Source organism: Miniopterus natalensis, chromosome 3 (genome assembly GCF_054644295.1).
Source record: "Miniopterus natalensis isolate mMinNat1 chromosome 3, mMinNat1.hap1, whole genome shotgun sequence".
Classification (NCBI taxonomy): domain Eukaryota; kingdom Metazoa; phylum Chordata; class Mammalia; order Chiroptera; family Miniopteridae; genus Miniopterus; species Miniopterus natalensis.
Window position 1 is genome coordinate 39,281,598 of NC_142083.1, and position 23,178 is coordinate 39,304,775.

The 23,178-nt window shown below is 43.4% G+C and overlaps 2 protein-coding genes across 4 annotated transcripts in view; one reads left to right on the forward strand and one right to left on the reverse strand.

The window, feature by feature from the left end:
- PDE8B (phosphodiesterase 8B) overlaps positions 1-12,956 on the forward strand; it is a 169,907-nt gene extending 156,951 nt beyond the window's left edge. For both annotated transcript variants that reach the window (XM_087815421.1, XM_087815422.1), the window contains exons 15-22: positions 470-515; positions 940-1,075; positions 1,974-2,172; positions 6,478-6,695; positions 8,279-8,399; positions 9,516-9,683; positions 11,766-11,895; positions 12,467-12,956. In XM_087815421.1, coding sequence (XP_087671547.1) covers positions 470-515; positions 940-1,075; positions 1,974-2,172; positions 6,478-6,695; positions 8,279-8,399; positions 9,516-9,683; positions 11,766-11,895; positions 12,467-12,576 — 1,128 coding nt within the window. In that variant the 3' untranslated portion in view covers positions 12,577-12,956. The remainder of the gene's footprint in view (positions 1-469; positions 516-939; positions 1,076-1,973; positions 2,173-6,477; positions 6,696-8,278; positions 8,400-9,515; positions 9,684-11,765; positions 11,896-12,466) is intronic.
- A 4,329-nt stretch (positions 12,957-17,285) lies between these two features.
- WDR41 (WD repeat domain 41) overlaps positions 17,286-23,178 on the reverse strand; it is a 36,236-nt gene continuing 30,343 nt past the window's right edge. For both annotated transcript variants that reach the window (XM_087815423.1, XM_087815424.1), the window contains exons 10-13: positions 22,784-22,905; positions 21,871-21,959; positions 20,631-20,764; positions 17,286-17,771 (exon numbers count right to left, since the gene is read on the reverse strand). In XM_087815423.1, coding sequence (XP_087671549.1) covers positions 17,619-17,771; positions 20,631-20,764; positions 21,871-21,959; positions 22,784-22,905 — 498 coding nt within the window. In that variant the 3' untranslated portion in view covers positions 17,286-17,618. The remainder of the gene's footprint in view (positions 17,772-20,630; positions 20,765-21,870; positions 21,960-22,783; positions 22,906-23,178) is intronic.

A 23,178-nucleotide genomic window follows, 5' to 3' on the forward strand; every position in this document is an offset into this window, starting at 1 on the left:
AAAATAGCTCAAACTTTGTAAAGCTTTACATTAAGGAATTCCCAAATGTGGTCCACAGCTTTGGCTCCCTAATAAGTAAATCTAATAACACAGCCCCTGTGAGGGTAAGGAAATGCCCTTCAAAATCACATGTATCCAGACCAAAGCAAGTTCACTTCTGTGATTGCACTAATGTGGCCCAGAAAAAGAAAGATGGCAGGAGACTAGAGCCAGCTTACAGCTCAGTGTGAGACCTGAATGCAGTCATTTCCACTTTGTTCTGAATTCTCCATCTCCTGGGGCTAAGAGCCGGGGGAGGGAGAGTATCCTGTGTCTTGTAGCCATTGTTCTGGTTTAGTTTTGAGCTTCGACTTGGAGTTCCAGATTGACGGGGCTACTCATGATTCAAGTCCCTTTGGCTAATGAAAGAAATGAGAAAGCAATACTGGCATATACAGCCTTCTTCTAACAGCACCCTTCTTTATTCTAGGATGGCTTGAGAAGGTTGTCAGGGAACGAGTATGTGTTCACTAAGAGTAAGTTGTCATCTATCCACTTGTTACTTACAACCCGTCTCCGGCCTATGCACTCCCCAGTGTTGTGATTATTTGCAGGGCGGGGCTGGGGAGGGGGCCTCAGTGTTACTTCCTGTTGGTCTCATTGGAGTTTAAGCCTGTCTACATTTGAAACCAGGTCTCCTAATTAAAATTACTTCTCTGAACACTGTCAGAATAAGAATTGCACATCTCTGTATGTTTAAACAGTTAAACTGAATTATTTTTCTCTTTGGGGGTCTTGAAATTTATTAATGTAAGAGAAGAACCTTGAAATGAAAATCTTCCTACCTTTGGAAGTCCAAGACTTTCTTTTTATAGTAGCAGCCATGAAGATGCTGACAGATGCTCAAGTGCACTCAAGAGTCCACAATTAACCAGCCTCCCCACCCATCTGTTTGCTCAGACGTGCACCAGAGTCACAGTCACCTTGCGATGCCAATAACCATCAACGACGTCCCCCCTTGTATCGCTCAGTTACTTGATAATGAGGAAAGTTGGGAGTTCAACATCTTTGAGTTGGAGGCTGTTACACATAAAAGGTATGTGGCTTCTCTGGCTGCAGGCAGGGAGGATTGATGCTCAAGACCTCACATGTGGAGACTTTGAGGGAGACATGAGTCCTTGCCACAAGACACCTCACAGGTAGTGCCTTTCTTGCCCCTAGAGGAGTGTTAAATGAGCAGAGACTATGGCCCCTGAGTGAGCTCCTTTATGGAGAGAGTATTAGTGGGTAAGGTGTGGGATCAGTCTGGCGATGACCCAGGGTGAGGAAATACTGAGTCTTTTTCACATCCACCCCGGTCCATCCTTTGTGCTAATGAGCCTAGAGCTCTAAGTATTCTCAGCCCCAGACTTGTTCAAGCCCCCCTTACAAAATGAGTTTGAGAGCATTATAGACTTTTCTTTTGGTTTGTCCTGTAGGCAGGGCAAAAGTTAGATGGCTCAGAAAGTCCTCTTCTATAGCTGGAGAAGGCTATTTCTTCCAGGGGTATTAGTCTCTGAGGATGTGAATGCCTCTCACCTGTAAATAAGCAACATAACTCTAAATGATAGGACTTTGCTGAGATCACACAAGCCATTCCTTTTGTCCTTAAGCTCGGTAACTTCCTTGGGACACGAAGGAAGCACAGAGCTTTTGTGGAAGTGGAGATGGAGAGGAACTACCAGGGACCTTTCTGGTTGTTAGAGCCACTGAAGGGCATAGGACTTAGAGAGAATCTGGAAATCACTCGGGTTGACCACCACGAGACACCTAGGTGCAAAGAGGTGGCTAGTGAGGAGGAGATGTTCTTTCTCTAACGGGGGAGGAGATGTTTTTATGCCTGTGCATCTGGAGTAACATCAGAAGAAAAATGCCTCCATTCCCAGAATCATCAAAGAAAGCAGTTTCTGGGCCAGTGAACACAGTAAATCTGGGTTTATCTTCCTGTTTTCCAGGCCGTTGGTTTACCTGGGCTTAAAGGTCTTTTCCCGGTTCGGAGTATGTGAGTTTTTACGCTGTTCTGAAACTACTCTTCGGGCCTGGCTCCAAGTGATTGAAGCCAACTACCACTCCTCCAATGCTTACCACAACTCCACACACGCTGCGGACGTCCTGCATGCCACGGCCTTCTTCCTGGGAAAGGAGAGAGTGAAGGTAGAGTTTTGATATTGTGATCACGTTACCTGCCTAGATTGGAGATCCAATAATTCATTTTAAGACATATATTAGTCAAATAGCTATTTTGCAACTAATTTGACAAATTTTTTTGTTTTGTTACCAAATTCGCTGGTCATTTGGTGGTGTAAAGACAGCCTTTTCTCCTAGTCCCCCCCTCCCCCGAATGCCTAAAATAATGATTTATGCCACTGTAGAGTCCTTTACACGCCTAGCTGGTCCATGAGCCCATTCTCCAAATGTTCACTGGGAGCCCTTTGTGATACTGGGCTAGAGGACAGAATTGAATTATCAAGGCAAATGGTTACTAGGTCTAGAGGGTAAGTTTTAGGATCAGAATCTGGCCATTGGTTAATTTTAATCCAGATAATAATGAGCTCTTCAGCACCGCACAGATTTGCATACACGTGTGTGCGTTGTGTAGGTGTGGATATGTATGTCTGTATACTAATGACTGTGTGTAATTCTGAAAGAGTTCCGTGTTCCCTTGTCTTACTTAGAAGTCAATACTGTCACATACAGGTGCTGACCGGTGGGGCAGCCCTGTGTACACCCCATGTACAGCTGGCAAAAGATTCCCATCTTCCCAACTTTCATCATTTGCACAATGAAGCTTGTAATTCCTTTGCTGCAATTAGAACTGAAGCTCAGACTGTAGATACCCCTGAGAGAAGTACTGTATAGAGACTGAAACTCATATGAATTAGCAAATGCCTGACATTAGATTTTTTTTTTAGCTTTAAGGCCCTGGTCCTTAAGGAGAAGAATGGCAGTGGGAAAGGTAGAGGGAACAGGAATGGCACCAAAGTGGGGAGGAGGAATTTTCTCCTCAGTGTTGCCAAATCCAGGTATTCACTTTCATTGGCAAGAAAGCAAAGAATGTGTTCCAAGAAAGATGCTTTTGAAGAATTCTGTCTCCTACTTTAGAAAAAGGTGTGATCACAGGTGATATCTGCCTGTTTCTGCAGCACCTTCCTTTGAGGAGCTGAGACACCTCCAGATTCCTACTCCAGGTGCACGTGCCTGCATTTTGCACTGTGTAGATATTGTATAGCTGAGGTCGCCCACTGCCAGCTGAGGACAGGACCTAGGGCATGACTCCAAGACCAAAGGATCCACAGCTACTGCAGTCTTGAGTTAAACATGAACCTTACTTTAGCAGAACCACTCTAGAAAAGATTAAATGTTTGATAAATTAGGGAATGCTTAGTCACTTTATTACCTGAAATAAGAGTTTGTGTTTACATTGTGAATTCTGTGAATGCATCAGACTCTAGTTGAATTTCTCAAATAGCAGCAATAGAAACAAGCCTAAGGCGAGATACAGTGCGCTTACAGTTCAAAAGACATTCTCTAACTCTGGCGCCCCTGCCAGAGAATCAGAATTTAGAGCTGCAAGGGACCTTGGAGAACTGGGCTGGAAGGGGCTTCTGAGCTCAGAGGTTTATCAGCAGCCCAAGATCACCGGTTAGTCCGTGTGAGGGGCTTACACCTGAGGCCTCTTCTACCAGACCTGCTGCCACTGATGAAGAGAGTCAGGGAAATGTGTTTTTACCAAATTCCCACATCTGTCACCCCTAATTTCCTTATACGTTAAGGCTAAAATTCTTTTTTTCTCCTTAAATATTTTTATTGATTTTTAGAGAGAGGGGAAGGGAGAGGGGAGAGAGAAACATCGGTGTGAGAGCAGAACAGCGATCAGCTGCCTCCTGCATGCCTCCTACTGGGAACCGAGCCTGCAGCCAGGCCACGTGGCCTGACCAGGAATCGAACCAGCAGCCTTTTGGTACATGGGACGATGCTCAGCCAACTGAGCCACACTGGCCCGGGCAAGGCTAAAATGCTTAATGTCATGTGACACAGCTCCACATCCTCAGCCCAGCCCTGTGGGCAGCATGCCCAGAGCTGACCCTCCCCTTCAGTTTGTATGGACCCTATCCTCTCCCCACCCTTGCCAGTTCCCCGGAACCACTGCAAGTGGAGTGGTCAGGACAGCCAGCATCTCGTTATGCCCCTGGTATTTACCGAGGTAAGGGACGGCACAAAGGCTGATCTGGAAGGGAGGCCATTCTGGCCAATTTGCCTGAGGATGATCCAGATCTTCTGCTGGCCAAAGAAGGAATAAAACAGGCAGAAATGTCTGCACCTCCCAGGGTTTGGAATTTCTCCTGCAGTGGTTTGGTGGAGAAGTTTTCTCCCACAGACAGTCCCACCCTCCCACAGGAAGGGCCTTGCTTTTCCCGCACACTAGTGCACAGGCCCAGTTTTCCTTCCCGCCTCCCCCATTTCTTATCAGACATCGCCTGATCAGACAGTGCCCATAAGCACTGCAGGGTGTGGCCCGTTACTGGTACTTTTTTAAAAGGGCCAGGTTTAAATCAAGTGTAAGCTGGAAGAAAAGGCATGTCTCATCCGATGCTTGCATTGTCTGCTCCAGTTCCATGAATGTATTTCATTGAAGAATTTTAAAACTGGTCCTAGGCTCTAAGCAGGATTGAAGCTCCTCCAGGAGCACTAGCTGAGGGCCCCATGGGTCCTGGCTGCACAGGCAGGATCAGTGAATGTGGAGCCCAAGCTGGGGCAGCTCTGGGTCCCGTCTGCACCTGGAGGTGACCATGGCCTCCCCTGACTGCTGCAGAGGGGCCAGAATGTTTGCTTGCTGTGAGCATTACAGACTCGATGTCTGAGGAGCTAAAAAGAGTAGCGTGGACTGTGGTCCCTGTTCAGGAAACCTGCCCATGTGGCCTGGGCCAAGCCAGGATTGCCCACTAGCTCCAGGTCAGGCTTGGAGATGGAATGGCTCCCTCCTGGTAGGAGAGCTTTCAAGGAGGCTTTCGGGACTGAGCTGCCCACTCCGTTTCTCACCTGTTAGCATTTGAGCAGTTTTGCCTCTGGTGCCGATGGAGCAACTTGGGAATGTCAGATCTTACGCGCACCTCTGCAGCCTCATCTTGGGGACACTTCCCCTCACTGCCCTGCAGTGATGCTTTGTTTCTTGAATCAACCACGTCCTTTGTTTCACCTCAGGAGCGTCACGTAGGCTGTTCTTTCTGCCTGAATTCTCTCCCTGGCCACTTTGCCAGGATAACTCCTGCTTACCTCAGGCTGCAGCATAAAAGTCACTTCCTCGGAGAGGCCATCCCTGCCCACCCTCCGAACCTGCACTGTCCAACACGGTAGCCATTAGCCACGTGGGCCTATTTACATTTAACTAAAAATTAAATAAAATGACAAATTCAGTTCTTCAGTTCACTGTTCACATTTCAAGTGCGCATTAGCTACCTGTGACCAGAGGTCACTGTCCTGAGCAGCTCGGATAGAAACATGTCCATCACCACAGAAAGCTGAATGGACAGCACTGCCCAGACCAGACCAGGCCTCATGGTTAGTCTCAAAGCACCTGTAACTCCCTTCTTAGCACCTCTCACAGGAAGTTACTTTTATTTGTGTAGGTGATTTTTGTTTGTTTTTCACTAATTTGTATTTCCCCGATAAGTTATCGCCTCCGTCAGTGCAGAGACGATGCCAGGACCATTCATCACTGCAGCTCCAGCATCCTGCATGCAGCTGGGCCCAGTCGGCATCCAGTGGATGATCGCTGGGTGAATGAATTCATAAGGACAGTGTCTCATGTAACAGTAGCCCATTTGGTAACTTCCTCCTAAAGCTGTGAGCTGAGAAAACATTTGTATCCCCTGATCCTCTGGTTTGTGTTCTTTAGTTATATAATGAGAGCTTTAGAAAGAGTTTCCCTCTTTACCTTTACCACCTGCTAGCCCAGAGCTGAATCTTTGTGGGAAAATCCTTCTCACCTGTGATCCTCTTGTACTGCTAGTTTTTCTTTCTAACCCTTTTACCTTTGTGTGAAGACTTCTGTTATATATGTGCCATTTACTGCCACTCTCTCAACATCTTTTCATTAGTATGCAGATAAAATGAGCATTGTGTGTGATCCAGGCCACTCTCTGCTCTGGCCTCTCATGGGAGGGTGTCATGGCAATACCCACGGCAGGCATTTGGAAAGGCCCTTTTGGCTTCCTGCAGAACTGGAGCCCGTGGACTCGGGGGAATTTAGGTCTCCCTTATAGCCTCCAGACAGTTCGCAGCACAGCAAGGTGGTGCAGTGCGTCCTAGACAGCCTTGTGGTTTCCAGGAAGTCAGAGAAGGTTCAGGGGGCTGGGAAGAACATTCCTATAATCCCAGCTCCCCTCCCAAGAGACAAGGATGAGTGAAGGTCTCCTACTCCCAGTGGGTAACACTCGGCTTTGCCTCCCCTGGCCCCAGGGAAGCCTGGATCAGCTGGATGAGGTGGCCGCCCTGATTGCTGCCACAGTCCATGACGTGGATCACCCGGGAAGGACCAACTCTTTCCTCTGCAATGCAGGCAGTGAGCTTGCTGTGCTCTACAATGACACGGCTGTCCTGGAGAGCCACCACACCGCCCTGGCCTTCCAGCTGACCGTCAAGGACAGCAAGTGCAACATTTTCAAGAACATTGACAGGTTGGTTGTGCTCAGGTTGTGACGTGCAAGTAGGAGACTCAGTTTTCCTTAACTTCTACGAGTGCTTAGCTTCCTCTTGGGGGGAAGGGGAGGGGGGATTAAGACTAGTTGTACCCTTGTATCAGAGAGTGAAATAACAACCTTGCCCTTACAACGTAATTGTATTTCAGACTGCTTTCATCTTTTTAAATCTCATTTGGTCTTTAGTGAGTTCATGGAAATGTTTTATACACAGCAACTCTATAAATATTGATTGTATTACTAATAACTATAATAGATATTTTTACCCATTTAGGAGGACATCTTTTATGTAACTCAAGGAAAATGTACCCTTCCCTGTCTTTTCCCAGCTCAGTTTTTGGCCACTTAAAATCCTAACTCATGAGGAGACAGTGTACTACAGGTCCCAGCAGGGCTGCAGGAGCCCGCCAGCTGGGCAGGTCCCCCCTCGCCGTTGCCCTCTCTTCTGGTGAGAGTTGGCCAGTATGGACAGACAGGAGCGATTCCTCTTGCCGGCCCCAACCCTACAGTCAGGCTGAGTTTATTTCCCACAGAGCACCAGCCAGGCTGGAGAGCAGGCTCCTGGGAGAGGGCAGTGTGCAGAGCACAGCGCTCACTCAGACCTCAAGGCCCACTTGTCAACATGAACTTATCAGTTTGGTCTCCAGAAATCTGAGAAATATAGAGACCAGTTATTCTACCTTCAACTTAAGTTTCATCAGTCTCAAGGACTGTTTTCAAAACTTTCACAAAAAGAATTCTTTCCAGTAGCCAATTTTATTCAGCTCGCCATCTTGGCTGTTGACGCGAGATGATGGTGATCAGAACTGGACAGTAATTTGGGCAGGGTTATTGCTCCATCCATTACAACTTCTAATTGTCATTTAGAGAAGTACTTATTAATGAGAAGATATTCTTCCGTATCAACAGAAAACATTCTTCCAATGCCAGCATCGAAAAAAATGACAATTCTCTGCCTTGCACGACATTTGTCCTGTCCAAAACATCCATGGTGACATGTGATCCACACCAAAGGGTCCTTGAAATTTGGTCCAAAATGTGCATAGCTAATATAGATCCTACTCTTCTGTAATATTCAAACCCCGATCTATCTACCTAACCCCTTGTGCCATGACCAGAAAGGCTACCGATGCAAGACGACTATTATTGACAACAGCCACTACACAGTTAAGAATCACTGTCTGCAATGCACACAGTAGGGCAGCTCCTCAGGTTGCTGTGCCAGCTTGTAGGAAAGGAACTTGTCATTTCCTTCCACCTCACTGTTTTGATGTTGTAGAGTAGAAAGGAATCACCTTCTAAAATAAGTGCCCACTGTGTGAAGGTGCTTTTTATGTATATTCATAAATCATCAGAGGAAAGGTCAGCTGTCGCTGGGGAAAATGGAATAGTATCACAAGTCCTGGTTTCAGGGGAAGATGACCATGTAAACTTTTCCGTGATTTGCACTCATTTTGTAACTCTGTGTCCAGCTCCCTCCTACGTTTTGGTGAAAAGGTAGCAGAACGGTTCTAATTCCAGACATGATGTGAGCAAGGCTCTTTGTCTTCTGGTTATTTCAGGAACCATTATCGAACACTGCGCCAGGCTATTATTGACATGGTTTTAGCAACAGAGATGACAAAACACTTTGAGCATGTGAACAAGTTTGTGAACAGCATCAACAAGCCAATGGCGGCGGAGGTAAGCATTTCTCATGTAGTAAGTACATCAGAGTGTATTTCCATCAGAGTCTACTCTGGCCTCAAAGCATTTTCTCTGTTTTGAATGCAAGGTGGTTATTTGCTTGAGGTTGGTAAAGCAGGGCTGAAAGTACTGGCCACTTGTTTTCCTTGGGGTCAAGAACAGATTGACAGTGTCCACAGCAACTCTGAGCTCCCTGAAAGAAAGGCCCTGAGATAAAACCAGTGGTGACAGAAGGAGGTGGATTCAAGGAATATGAGAGGAGGAGCCTGCAGACAGCACACTAGCATAAACGGTGCTATTTAAGAGATCCACACCCTTTCTGTTTCTGTTCTTTGAACTGTTGGGGGACCTCAAAATCGCAGGTGTGCTGTTGCATTTGCATGAGCCTCCTCACGGACCTGGCCACTTGGCTCAGAACCTCTGACACACACCACTGGGTACATATTAGTGTATGACCAGTCTTTTTAAACATGCCGAACACCCCTGTTCCTGCCCTGGCCCCCCTTTTGCTCCTAGTACCCCCAAAGCTTATATGGTTCACACTCCCTCACACCCAGTCAGAAGAGCGGCCGAGAAAGCAGGAGCGGGCACATCCCCTAAGAGAAAGCAGCCAAGTAGGGAGAGGTGGGTGAGTAGGGGTGAGACAGAGGGTCCCAGGAGAGAGGGCATGGGTAGGCACAAGTACACCTTAGTGAAGAAATAATTGAAGGGTCACGTGTGTTATTTCCCCATCTTTAATGTATTAAAAAACAAGTTCTGCTTTTACACATCTGATAAAACTGGGAGAAAAGCTCTCCTTCTTTAAGGTTACATACCAAATTACTGCAAACAAAGCAAAACAGAACTGCCACAGCGGTCCCCCCGGGGAGGGCGGGAGGGAGTGCATGAGTGGCAACAGGAATGTTGACCTTTCAAGCTCTGCTTTTATATTGCTTGAGGTTTTCTTTAACAAGAACACATCAGGGTATTACATGTGAAATTAATGACGGGAAAACCTTTTCCGAGTCACGGTCTCGCCTCGGTGGGCCCCAGTGAAGGCCATCTCACGGGCGGCCGGCCAGCCCTCGTGGGCTTCACCATCACCTTGAGCCAACCCTTGTCTCCTGTTTCCAGATGGAGGGCAGTGAGTGCGAGTGCAGCCCTACTGGGAAGAACTTCCCCGAGAACCAGATCCTGATCAAGCGCATGATGATCAAGTGCGCCGACGTGGCCAACCCGTGCCGGCCCCTGGACCTGTGCATCGAATGGGCCGGGCGCATCTCGGAGGAGTACTTCGCGCAGGTGCGTGGCCTCTGCAGGGAGGCTTCACTCCTCCCCCGGGAATGGGCCGGGGGCATGGCCCTCTGAGGATTCTCCTTGTCAGTTAGCCCACAGCTCCCCCGGGAAGGAGCAAAGTCTCTCTAGGGGGAGAGGAATAAACTTAGCCTTTGGAGGTGTCCCTTCATCCTCAAATTGTTAGATCCTGAACTTCTACAAAAACTGGGGAGACCATGTATTCACTCACGAGGTTATCATCTCCATGGTGTATTATGGAGAACACAGACATAAGCCATGGGTAGCTCACAATATAGTAGAGATGTAGAAATAGGTAGATCCACACATCGGTGAGAGAAAAAAAAAAAGAAAGAACTCTAAAGGAGGTATGTGTTAAGTTCTAAGAAAGTTCAGAAATATTTTTTTTCCTAGATAAAGGAGGGGCTTTGTGGAAATGATGTTAGAGCTGTTTTTTGTTGTTTTAAGGATTTAGAAATGTAATAGGAAAGGACTTTCTGGGACACCAAAGCATTATTAGCAAAATTAGTAAGGAGGAAAACAATCTCAATTTTTATATAAGGAGAGCAGCGATATCTAGTTCACTTTGGCAGTACAAAGAAGAGTTAAGGGAGAAAAATCCAGAACGTGATAGACCGCGCGACGCCACTTGAAATAAACGCCTGCTTTCAGGGAAGATGTGTGTATGTGCAACAGAAAGACAAACACACAAGTAGTAGCTACAGGTGATGCATTGGGGGGGTCCATATGGCTGGCCTGTACCTCTAAGGTACCTTAATAACTAGCTGGCGACATCTGAAAGGGCCAGTGAAGGGAATGGCCAGCCGAGGTCCCAGTAGTTAGCTGCAGCTTTCAAGGCTGGGAAGAGCCCCTGAATTGAAGAAAAGTAGGGCACGCAGTTCTGGGCTTGCCAGAAAGAAGAGGGGGGGAAAACACCCAACTACTCTTTGAACAACAGTGGATATTTTAAGGCTGCCTGATTGACCAACCTGAATGAGCACGCTCAGCCAAAAGCGGGTAGGAGGCTGGTAATGGGCTTCCCAGGACCCTGAGAGGACTTGAAATCCTGCTCCTAGCTGTTCTCAAAGTACGTGAATGAGAAAGAACCACTTTGAAGTTCTTTCATGTAGCTTTTTTAGTACATTTCCCAAGGAATGTACTACTGTTCACGAGCCAATGTGACCTCAAAACCAAAAGTTACAAATGGGGCCTCTGATCAGCTGGCCTCTGGCTCAGCACAGCACCAGGACATGTGGATCTCAACATTCAGCTCACCGAAGGAGGGCCTGACGCATATAAACATCCGTTTCAGTGCGCAAAATACCCAGATCCACACACGCCTTGAGCGAACTGCATGACCAGTACCCAAGTCTGAGACACAAGCACAGTGTGTCAGAGTAAAAAGTGTTCCTTGAAAAAAGCCTAGTTCAGCTGAACTGTACGCGGGCTTTCCCTCAAGACCACCAGCGTCAGCGGGTGTGCAGCGCAGGGGCTTTCCCTGTTCTTCCCAGTGTGTCACACACAAGATTAAAAAGATGAATATTTAAAGGTCCAAATTTAATAAGATTCATAATTCTTGCTGCTTCAGTGAGGACGTTAAGTGAAACGCTTTCTTTTTAAACCGCCAGCATGTGACAGTGAATAATACAATGACTGGTGGTACAACGTGCCGCCAGTTCTTTGATTCATGCTGAGGTATCAGCAGCATCACCCATCATTGCTTCTGTGCCCTCGGTGTAATGTCAGTATCATTCGTGTTAGTATTTAGTGTTGTTAGTATTACTTTGAAAATAGCCTTGACCTTGCAATAATGAAAGCAGATCTCAGGAAGGAGGGAATGAACCCGAGATGCCCGGCACTTTAGGCGGGGCAGGGTATAGCAGAAGAGACTTGAGTCAGAGATCTGAATCTGGTTACTGCATCTCATTGGGTGGTTGGCTTTCAGAAGCCCCAGAACCTTGCTGAGCCTGTTTCTTCACACGCACAATTGGTCGATGCCCCGTTTCCCAGGATTGTTCTGAGAAACGAGACCGTGCTGTAACATGTAGCAGTTCCTGTGTGCCCTACAGCCTGCAGTGTTGTCTCTTACAGACTGATGAAGAGAAGAGACAGGGACTGCCTGTGGTGATGCCAGTGTTTGACCGGAACACCTGCAGCATCCCCAAGTCACAGATCTCCTTCATTGACTACTTCATAACAGACATGTTTGACGCCTGGGATGGTAAGATAGCTCCTGTTTTGTCATCTGCACAAAATATTTTGTTATTCCTTATGATGATCACCTTTAATGACACAGACTGTGCCTAAAGGTATAAATGAAATGTTTGGGGTTTTTTAAAACTCGCCTGTTTGTGGTCAGGGATGGTGGGGTACACGCATACTTTGTGTCCCCAGCACCTGAGACGAATCTTGTGCACAAAAGACTCAGTGGATGTTTGATAAATTGATAAGCAAGTCTTTACTTCTTCAAAGGACCTCTTCCAAAGCTTACAGCAGTTTTATTCTAGCACCGGAAGAAACTTTAGAAAGAACACAAAATGTATTAAAATCTACTGTGAATCACAGATTCTTTTGGTAATGGCTTTTCAGTTTTTAACTGGAAGTACCTGTTTGTATCTCAGAAACTAGTGCTTAATGACTTACCTTCTAATGTTGTGTGTTCACTTGCAGCCTAAGGCCTGACCTGGGGTACTTCTCCTGTGATTCTGATCCCAAATTTGTCCCAAAGAACCCCAGCCCTGTGCTTCTGGGAACCTAACTTAATTTAACCGGCTTCTTTTACATCCTTGCAGCCTTTGCACATCTGCCAGCCCTGATGCAACATTTATCCAATAACTACAAACACTGGAAGACATTAGATGACCTGAAGTGCAAAAGTCTGAGGCTTCCATCTGACAGCTAAAGCCGAGATGGGAGAAGGGGACCTCTTATCTACAAAGGGCATGGTGAATCACAGAGTATAAATGAGAGGCTTTCCTTTATCATGAAAATGACAAGTGTAGGTCAAGGAGCTAATGTTTAATATTTGACCTTGAATCAAACAAGCCCCCAGATTTCATTTTTAGAAGGTCATGCTCCATGAAGAAAAATGTTCTTTATACAATCAGTGACAGAACAAACACAGGGCAAAATTCTTTGCCCTGCTGTCACCCATGTGCCCTCATCAACCATGGAGATGAATGACTGTAACTAGCAGGACACATGCAGCAGACTTGGTGCCTCTGAGCCCATCTCCCTGGATGGTGACCAAGTAGCTTAGCTAGTGTTCAGCTCATATCTTACCACAAAAGTCACCGTCACTGTGTAGCTTGACTATTTTCCTCAAGAGCACTGGTCTGAAGGATTCATAAGAATATCTAAGAAAAAAAACCCAACTATATAAAATGAACAAAACTAGGACCAAATTATTGATAAACCGGTTAGCTTCACAGCCTCCATGGCTAAGTGGTTCTTCTGATCGATGTTATGACACCCAAGTTAGAACACAGCCGTGGCCTGGTGAGTGCCTTCTCTAGACTGGTATCAGCAGCCTGTGGAGCCCTCCTTCCTGTGAAAGGCATTCATCCTAACAGAAAGCCATCCATGATGGGGAAGGGAGTGACATCGTGTTTCAGGGGACTCTATGAGATTCCCTAACAGAGGCAGTCACAAGGCACTATAGTGAGTATTATACACAAGCCATTAAATCTGAATGCCCTTGGACAAGCTTTTTTTAAAAAAGAAAAAATTTATATACATTTGCTGTTTAAAATTTTTATGAAATCAATCTAAATTTTCTGGATATAAGTCAATCGAGTATGTTGTATACCATGTACCGTCTATATGTATATGTTTGGGGAGGGGACAGGGGAAGTTTCAAGGTTCAGATGTTTTTAACCTATCTATATTTGCGATCATGCAGTTTTCCTTTAATGATGTAAAAAAATTGCAAGATGTGTAAATATATCAGAAAATAGACATATGGGGAAACAGTAAATACTATTAATTGTATGTAAAAGCTTCTAAAGCACAAGTGCATATTTTTATACGGCTCTTTTCACAACTTTCTGTGATCCACATGAAGTTAGACTTGAAATTTTCCTTTATTTTATCAGTCAACCCCTCTCTATGTATTATAAATATTAGAAACTCAGTAAACAAAATATCTTCATTTTTCTTTCAAATTCTTTGTACTCCATGCTGCATTTTTAAGAGGTATAAACAGACTGAATCAATTGAATCTGTTTTTTCAAACGAAAATTGGAATGCAGAACACTTGGAATTAGTACATGGGAAGAAAAAAAATGACTTATCACTACATAATGTGCCAATGTTTTTTTCTATGTTTTGTACCAAAAAAATGGAAACATATATGACAATCCATGCAAAGAAGTGTATCTAAATTATCTTAGGTGAGAGAACGTGCTTGGTCAGGACAGCAGCTAGCTTTGTATTGTAACCTACAGTATGTAAATGTGATGAAATGTTTCTGTGAAATACAGCCATTTTTCATTTCCAACAGCTGTTTTTATTTTACCTCCTCTTTGACCTAGATTTTTCATAATTTCAAACTTTCAGTTCAGTGTCCTTTATTTTGTGAGTCATATACTTTGTTTTCAGAACACATTACATTCAAGATATCAGAGTCCCGTTTTAAGGAGCTAAAAGTTTGCCTAGGCTTCAGGAGCTTGCTCAAGGTGAGGATAGTCTTTTCCTGACCATCCCTCTCAGTTCCATCTGGTAAGTAAGAAACATTTATCAGCTGTCTCACATTTTCTATCTGAATATAAGCTGTAAAGCTTACTCAGTGGAATGTCAAATTAATTTCATCTTAAATTCTTTAAGACTGCCAGGTACTAAAGCTTCCACATAGTTCTGGTCTTTTATGGTGTAATCTTCTGAGTTGCTACCTAAATAGTGCATTCCTCCAAAGAGTCATTTTTCTAGAAATACAGTTTTTCAGATGGAATGTGCATCAGATGGGTATAAACTATTATAACTGCCTCTTATCCTGAGTTGTTTACTAAAACATTCTGTGTTGAGGGGAGCTATATTAATTTAGGAAAATGCAACCCTATCTAATACAAAGAGAAGTCATGTTATTACTCGTTATTACTCCTACTTAACCAGAAGAAAAAGTTAAAAAACATTGTTACCTGCACCAGAATAACCCTATAATTTAACTAAGTCATTCTTCCAATTTAAGATTTTAAAATTTGCTTGCCTTTAGAATCAGGACTGGTTAGTCTTGTGGGCAAAGAACAAGGTTTATTAGTTCAATCAGAGCCCACTCCACTTGAGGAAGATAAAGGGAAGGGATGATACACTGCACCAAAGTTTAGGTTCTTGATTGTGTTTGAATACAGCCAGAGAATGAGGTTAATAAGGTACACTACAGAGTGTTATTTGCAGATATAATACCACTGAAAACTAAGATGGAAAAAATGCACGTAATGCATGCTGACCTCAATTATAATTGTATTCTTCTAAATTAGGGCATTCATGAAGGCAAAAACCATCAAGTCCAGTGAGTGGGTTGGAGGCTTCCCTCTAGACATAGTGGTTTCTCGTGGTGGAAAATTAACTAGAGCATAATAACAGAGGGATTTGCCATGGTACTTATGGCAAATTTGCTCCCAAAATTCACCTGTGGTTTGTGAGACCCCCTGTGAATAGAATCCTATCACAAAATACTAACCCAGAACAGATTAGGAAATAAAGCAGTTAAAAATATTAGTTCCTCATATAATTCACTGAATATGTCATAAGCAATTCAAGAAAACAACTTTACAAACTCATGACCTAATGTAAAATTTCCAAAGAAAATGCTAGCTACTAATAGAGTAAAGTCCATCTATAGAGGAAAATTAAAGCCTGAAAACGATTCTGAGATTATTTAATCAAACTGATTGACCATCTGATGCACTCAGACCAGATGGCATGTCTGCCTGGCACTGGGATACTAACCACGCTCCAGTTTCAGGATGAAAGATTAGAAAGTCATCTGTACAACTCCTCGAATATACCACAGGTAGCAAGTTGCTGGCTCAAAGGGGGTGCTGATTTTCCTACTCATGTTCTTCTATTCTGTAATTGAGGTAATAAATTTTAATATATTTCTCTATAAAGCTGTTTTCATTACAAATTAAAACAAATAACTGAGACCATTATTTGGTTTTCCTCATGTGGTAGTCACATAAGCCTTTATCTCTGATCCCAGTCCTCTCTGATGTGTTTTTAATGCTGCTCAATGAAGGTAAGGGGACAGAGCTGGCAAATTGTAAGGCCTTACCCTTCTGGGCCTTGGTTTTCTCCTTTATAACATGATGGCACTGGTCTGGCACAGGTGACTTAGCTCTTCAGTCTTTGTAGACAGTCGTGGAAGCAACTGTGAAAGGTAAAACTGGTGAAAACAACAACTTACAAAGATTCCATCAGGAGTGTGTGTGGTGACCAAATGAATCTGCAGGGCAAGCTCGTGAAGAAGCATCAGCCTCTGGCACGTCCTCACCTTGCACTTGCTTTACAGGATTCTTTCATCAGCAGTTTAAATTTAAGAGTCACCCCACTCCTATCCGCGCCCAATTCTTAAAGTGCGGATCACCTCTTAATTTTTATCCTTTCATACCAAAGGGAGAAAGAATGCTCTGGTGAAACGCTGGTGGGTGATGGAGGTGATTAAATCTCGGAGGCCAATGCAAGAAACTTTATTTCTGAGTCCATGGTAAGGGGAGCCAGGCAGGCTGGACTCCTCTCTGACCGTCAGTGGGAAGGTGGACCAGGCACGCTCTGAGTGGAAACACTGTAACTCTTTCCTCACCGCTGGCACAGATGAGGGGCAGCGGCTGGTGCAGTGCCAGTCTAGCCAATAGCTCTTCAGGCCAATTCACACTGGGGTGGGGGCTGTCAGGGATACACCCTTATAAGATTCCTACTGATTTCAGTTTATAGGGATTTTAGTAGCTAGAACTAAAAAAATGATTTAACAAATTAGTTGGCATCAAAAAAAAGCTGTAGTTAAACAGTGAGATACTCAAATTTGCTCTATAGAACACTGATAATTAGTCACTAAGGACCAGGGGAATTTGTAGGAGAAAGGGTGTATTTCAGTTTATCACCAGGGTCCTCAATCAAATGGGCTCTAAAGATAACCAAAGAATAAAAAGCTTCTACTTAATGCCACCATTTTACTGTCTATTTGAACCCCCTCCCAAGACCCGAGTTCAAATGAAGCTCGGCGCATAGCACTCACCACTCAGCAGCAGCTCACTGTGCAGCCTGTTTCCTACAGAGAAGCAGCGGGTTTCTCGAGATCGCAAGGTTTAAATTCAAGCTACAATACATCCTACCTCCTCTTCAGTGGGCTTTTCTCCCAAAATATATTCTATAATTATCATGTATATTTATTTCCTTAAAAGCAGGTTCCTTAAGTAGATGTTTAAAGGAATGAACAGGTATGGTTAAAATATTCATTTTAGAGAACAAGTATTTAAAAACCCAAAGACTAAATGAAAGAAACTATATGCAACTTTTTTAAAAAATCTAATGATGAATAAGAATTAGAGGTAATAAAATTATATTAAACAAAGAAAGAGGTTCTGAGTACTATGCTCATTAACCATAAGCTCATAATTTCTGGTGTAAAAAATTTTTAATTGTCTATAAGGACACAATGGTATAATTTAATTCTTTATCAACAGATATTTGTAGTATGATCTGAAAACTTCTCTTTTTGAAAATCCACTACTCAAATACTTGCGTTATATTCTTTGGTGGATCCACTCACGCGTAAGAAACAACTTGTTGCTGGTTTGTGTGCTCACAAAAAGAGAATTCAAACAATCAGAATTTTATAGTGACAAGAACAACAATACACATTTAAGTGACTGCATGTGAATGGTTTCCAGAGTATTCCCCTGTAGTTGATGTTCGGAGCTCATGCATATGTATTCTAAGTTCCTTAAACTAGGCGACAAGGTATAGGTCACCATTCTCCTCTAGTTTTTGAAACAACTTTAAGCTGCGCAATCCAGATTCTCGTTCTCCATTTTTCCACAAAATAATGAGGTGATCGGCAGAGCACGTCACCAGTCCATGATCTTCAAAGTACAGAAACATCTGTAAAGAAATTTAAAACTACTGAGTACAGGAACTTCAAGAAGAGAGGTGGCCAAACTAGATCAACATGTGTGCTTGTAAGATGTGTACCTTGGAGATATCAACACTTTAAGATTTCTCATGGAAAATGATAACAGTCACATACAAATATATAAATGCTAAAAATGTAACTACTAGACCAATATCTAGTATTTTAATAATCAGAACTTTAATACTGCCCAACTACAGAGCTATAATAGCTATTTTTGTAATGTACATGAATTCCCAAAGTATCTTCTGAATTTATTATTCTTCAAGTACTAGTTTTAAGATTTTGTCAGAAGTCCTGCCAGACCTATTTTACTTAGCCACTTATACTTCCCCCATTATTTGTAGACAAATGGCTACCCAAAAAAAGGGTCTGAATTCAAAATTCTCTGAGATAAACACTGGCTTCAGATCTGTAAGTAGAGGGAGGTGTAATCAATCCATCCATAAGCATTTACTGAGTGTCATCTATATGCTATGGTCCCTACCCTCAAGAAGGTTCTAATTCAGTCGTAAAAACCAAATCATAGCTGAAACAATTAGGGTGCCAATTAAAGACTGTGGATCAGGTACTGTATAATAATGTCATTCAGACTATAATTTGTCACAGAAATTCAGGAAAAGGGAACATATAATAACAAATCGTCAGAGGAAGCTTCAAAAACATAAACCTCCAAATAAACGGAAGGTCATACCCAGTGAAGAAGAGGCTGGGAACTACGGCTAGGAGAATGGAGCGCTGAGGGGAAGGCAGAGTGAGTACTGTGGGGTGGAGAGCTGGCGTCAGAGAGCAGATAAATGAAGCCATGAAAAGGAGGAGCTCCTCCAAGGAAAGAATGAAATAAAGAGAAATAAAACAGCACTGAAGGACAAGAGGATGAGCGTTTCCTCTGAAATAATTTACATGTCTGAAGATAGCAGGATGAGGAGAGCTGATGATGTAGGAGTGAAGGGGGCAGATACTGGACCAAATTCCTCAGGGCACGGAAAAGGCAGAATTCAGAACGCAGAGGGGCTGGGTTGGAGAGCACAGAGCAAATACAGTAACAGGAGTGAAGAAACTCAGGAGACAGTATACCTAAGAGATGGTCTAGATTTTCTCAATAAAGCAGAGGTACTTTTTTAAAAAAAAAATCTTTAAGTATCAATACTTTCACTCAGGAACATTCCTAAGAACTGGCATTTCTATATTATGACAAATGTGCCACTTTGAAAGCTTCCCCCACCACTGAGAAACTTTAATGGGTTCCTACTATTTTAAAAATAAAGTCCAAACTCCTCAGCCTTACACTCAAGGGCGTTCATAATCTAACCGAAGCTCCTTTCCCGAGCTTCATCTCCTACACCAGCGCGTGTTCACAGAAACCCAGCGCTCCAGCCTGGCGAGCTGCTCTTTGCCACCAAGCAGCTCCCATTTCTGCCCTTCTGTCTGCCACACTCCATCCTCACCACTCCCAAACGACACAATGGCCAAGCAAGCGGGACAAAGTCAAACTGGACAAAACAGCTGGGCTGCTTGTTAGAGGAAAGCAGAGACGAGTACCCAACATCGGGGAGCATCGTCCTACCCAACTTTCAAGGTTCAGCTCTAGTCTCAAGTCCCCTATCTTCCACTAACCATTTTCTTCTAATTCACTGTCTGCTCCGCATCTGGGTCTATATAAGAAGCCTAGATTTCACAACCTATTAGGTCTGTATCATTTCTCTCCACTAAAGTATAAGATCCACAAGGGCAAGTATTGTGTTTTCCATCTCTTTGTGAACTCCACTGTCTAGCATAGCACCTGAAACCCTAGGAAGGGCCCCATAACAAGTGGTGCTTCTGCTCCCGAGCATAAATGCACCTTCAAACGACAAGTAATTTGCCTCTCCCTGGCTATGAAGGGGAGAACGACTTGGGACAGTGCTTTCTTAGGGCCTTGCTTGCACTGCTATCATACCATTCCCAGGCCCAGCCATCTCTTTGCCTTGCCTCGTATTATCCCTTCCTTATATCAATGGCTCCTAAGGAAATACTAATGCACCTGGATTTCCACAAGCTAGTATTGTATGCACTTTATAATTCCCAACTAATATTTTCCTATATGCATAATGATAAGACACTGGGTTTTACTAAAGCTGACAAATGAGTGTCCTTCAAAGGGCGGTAAAGCAGTGCTCTACTCATGAATACAACAGGGGCCCCTGGAACCAGATTCCATAAGGCTAACTCTGCATGTCTATGTGTGTGTGTGTGTGTAACCACAACCCTCCGCTCAGCCTCTATTTACTACTGTTACACATTCAGCATTATTCACAGTGTCCTGTCAGCCATCTTCATCGCATAAATAATGGTGATTAAGCCCATTATTTAGAGCAGCGATTTTCAGCCAGTGAGCTGCAAGCATTTTTAAAACATGCAGTACCTGACTATTTCATCAGGGGCACTGACCTGTTTTCCCTTAGATTATCAAAAAAGAAAATGACAACAGCCAGCACAACAATAGCCTTCTGGTGTGAATGAATAAAAATACTTTTTTTTTTTGTCAGATAGGCAAAAAATATATTTTTTGGTGTGCCACAGAATTTTAGTAATTAGTTTATGTTTGCCATGAGATGAAAAAGGTTGAAAATGGCTGATGTAGGAGCAACGATTCCTTGGTTCCTCAAATCATATCTCTGTAAAGAAGGGTCCTAACTGCATATACTATAATCTATCCTATTCCATGTTTCAATTCGGCAAAAATGCACAGAGAAGAGAAAGTTTAGGTCTTTACAATACCATCTGAATGAAGAGCAGTGACGTGCGAGAGCAGGGATTCCCTGCATGCATATGCCTATTAAAAATGATACCTCTACAGATGACGAGTGTCCAATCAAATCTCCAGTGAGCTCCAGCGAACAGGAGGTGGCATTTTCCTGCTGCTTTCTCACAGGCTGGCCGGCTGGCTTGTTCACTCTTCCAAACCCCCACATGTTAAAGAAGCCTAGAAAGCACAGTCATTTCCGTCATTTTCAAAACTACTGTGCTCTTTACTTATGATAGTAATATGAGATCAAAAAAGCAAAATTTAAATGCAAAGATCTTCTGCACTTATTTTACTTTTTTAAAAATGTTTTTATTGATTTTAGAAAGAGAGAGAGGGAGAGAAACATCAGTTGGCTGCCTCCTGCACACACCTATTGGGGATCAAGCCCACAACCTGGACATGCGCCCTGACAGGGAATCCAAAGGCAACCCCTACATGCATAGGACGATACCCAAACAACTGAGCCACTCCGGCCAGGGCTGCACTTATTTTAGTCAAGGGCTGAAGGGATGGGACCCGGCACTATGCTAGGGTTTTTATAACGTTGCTTCATTTCATCTTTCTTAGCTAACCAGGTTTGTTGCTGATCTCTCTTTATTCCCCTACTCACCGGTGAAAGTATATTAACATGACAAAAAGACAGACAAGGAACAAAAGAGAAGGAAACAGCCTGAATGGCAGTGTCCAAAAACAAGGTCACAACTCAGATCTATCAACAAAGGTTGACCAAAAGGAACATGAGTGTCCAAAAACAATACCCTATGACTTCAGATAACCAGAAGACACTCCAGAGGTACCAGCATCTGATTTCTTACGCAAAGGTTGCTAACAAACCAGGACTTTGTTTTACAAACCAAACACCTGAGGGTTAAGAGTTCATGAAAACAGGATATAAACACAAAAGTGTGTTTTTCAATAAGTGGAGTTCAATGTTAATGCTAATGCTTCAAGTCTGAAAGAACACTTTAGTTTGACATCTGACCATACAAGTTGTTTGGGTATCAGGCACAATTATAAACAATATAAATGAATAATTACTTCATTAGGCGATGTGGTCAGATTACCAAAAAATAAGTTTCCCCTCAAAACAATAAAATCCTAGCCGACTTGAATAGAAGTAAACAGGCAATTCTATATTGAAACAGTATTAACACATGAATCCTAGACTCCAATCACCATACGCGTCATGTAGACATGCCTATTTTGAGCACGCTGAAATATTATTCTTGTGGTTATGTCTTTCATGTGAGAAAAAGATTGCCTTTCTGAGAAAAGACACACACCTGTTGGTACAGGGTCAGCTGCAAGCTGCTGTTTTTCTCGTAACTCCCAAATGCGTACACTGCCATCTTCTGAGCATGAGATTAACTGCCTGTCAGAACAGAAAATCAGTGAAAAAAGACGGAGCACCAAGCAGGGCCAATGCTAAATTTGCATTGAAAGAAGTCAGTGGAGCCCTCCCCATTGCTTTTATTTGGCTCTTGGCAGAAGCCAATAAAATTCAGAATTTAGCATGGCTTTCCAATGCAAAGTAAAAGCACTCTTCAGAAAAGACACGCATTATATTGTTACATTGGCTCAAATTTGTAAATATTTCATCTCCATTTTTTAAAATGCACTCAGGAAAACAGGGTATGAATTACACTTTCATAGTATCCTGAGCGACAGTCCCTGTTCTCCTCTCACTATATCTCTTCCTGGGGTGCCTCTCAGTCTGAAAATACCCTGCATAGAAAATAACACTATTCCCCTCATATAATTTCCTCCCTAAAAATTCAGCAGCCAAATGTACCCTGAGAGGAAAGTCCTCCCTTGGTAACCTTCGACAACAGGACAGTTCCATTTGATTCTGGCTATAAACAACAAAAAGATGAGCTTATGGAAAATATAAAAAGAAAAATTAGCACAGAGTAAGTGCCTAAAAGTCTTTTATCTTTTAAAATAAATGCCATATTTTAAAGTATCTCCTCTTATAATGAAATTCAATATAATTCATTTGAACCATGCTTCTTGTAAATTTGTAATATATGGCCACAAACTCTTTTATCAGAGACAGCTTCGTGGCATTCTCCATTTCCAGAAGAATATAGCAGGTCAAGCCATGAAGCCAGGCAACTTTGCCCCTTGAGAAATTACACTGGTAGTGCTAGGAACTGAATTTCTTTCATCTGTTGCAGAGCAGATGGGAACTTGTACCTGTTTGGAAGCCTGGCAATGTGCAGGACACTGGAGTCGTGTGCAGTTTTCTGGCAGGCAATCACACGCTTCATTTGAAGGTTATACACGTATAAACCCCTTCCAACTGCTGCAAATACATTCTGGGGGGAAAATTCAGAAATGGGCATAAAACTAGTGCTTACCACTACCTAGTGTAATAGATTTCCAGCCCTGGTGTGACATCAGAAAGCCATTGTTACCTTCCCCTATTCCCAGCCTTCAGCCCCAATTACTGTGGTGCCCTCTGAAGTCCAAAACTTTCAAATCACAAAGGAAAGCTCAGCATTTAGAAGGTAAAAGGACACACTGATAATGCAGAGAAAGCTCTGTATATAACACCCCTTAGCATCACTTTCTTCCTCTCTGAAATGTAA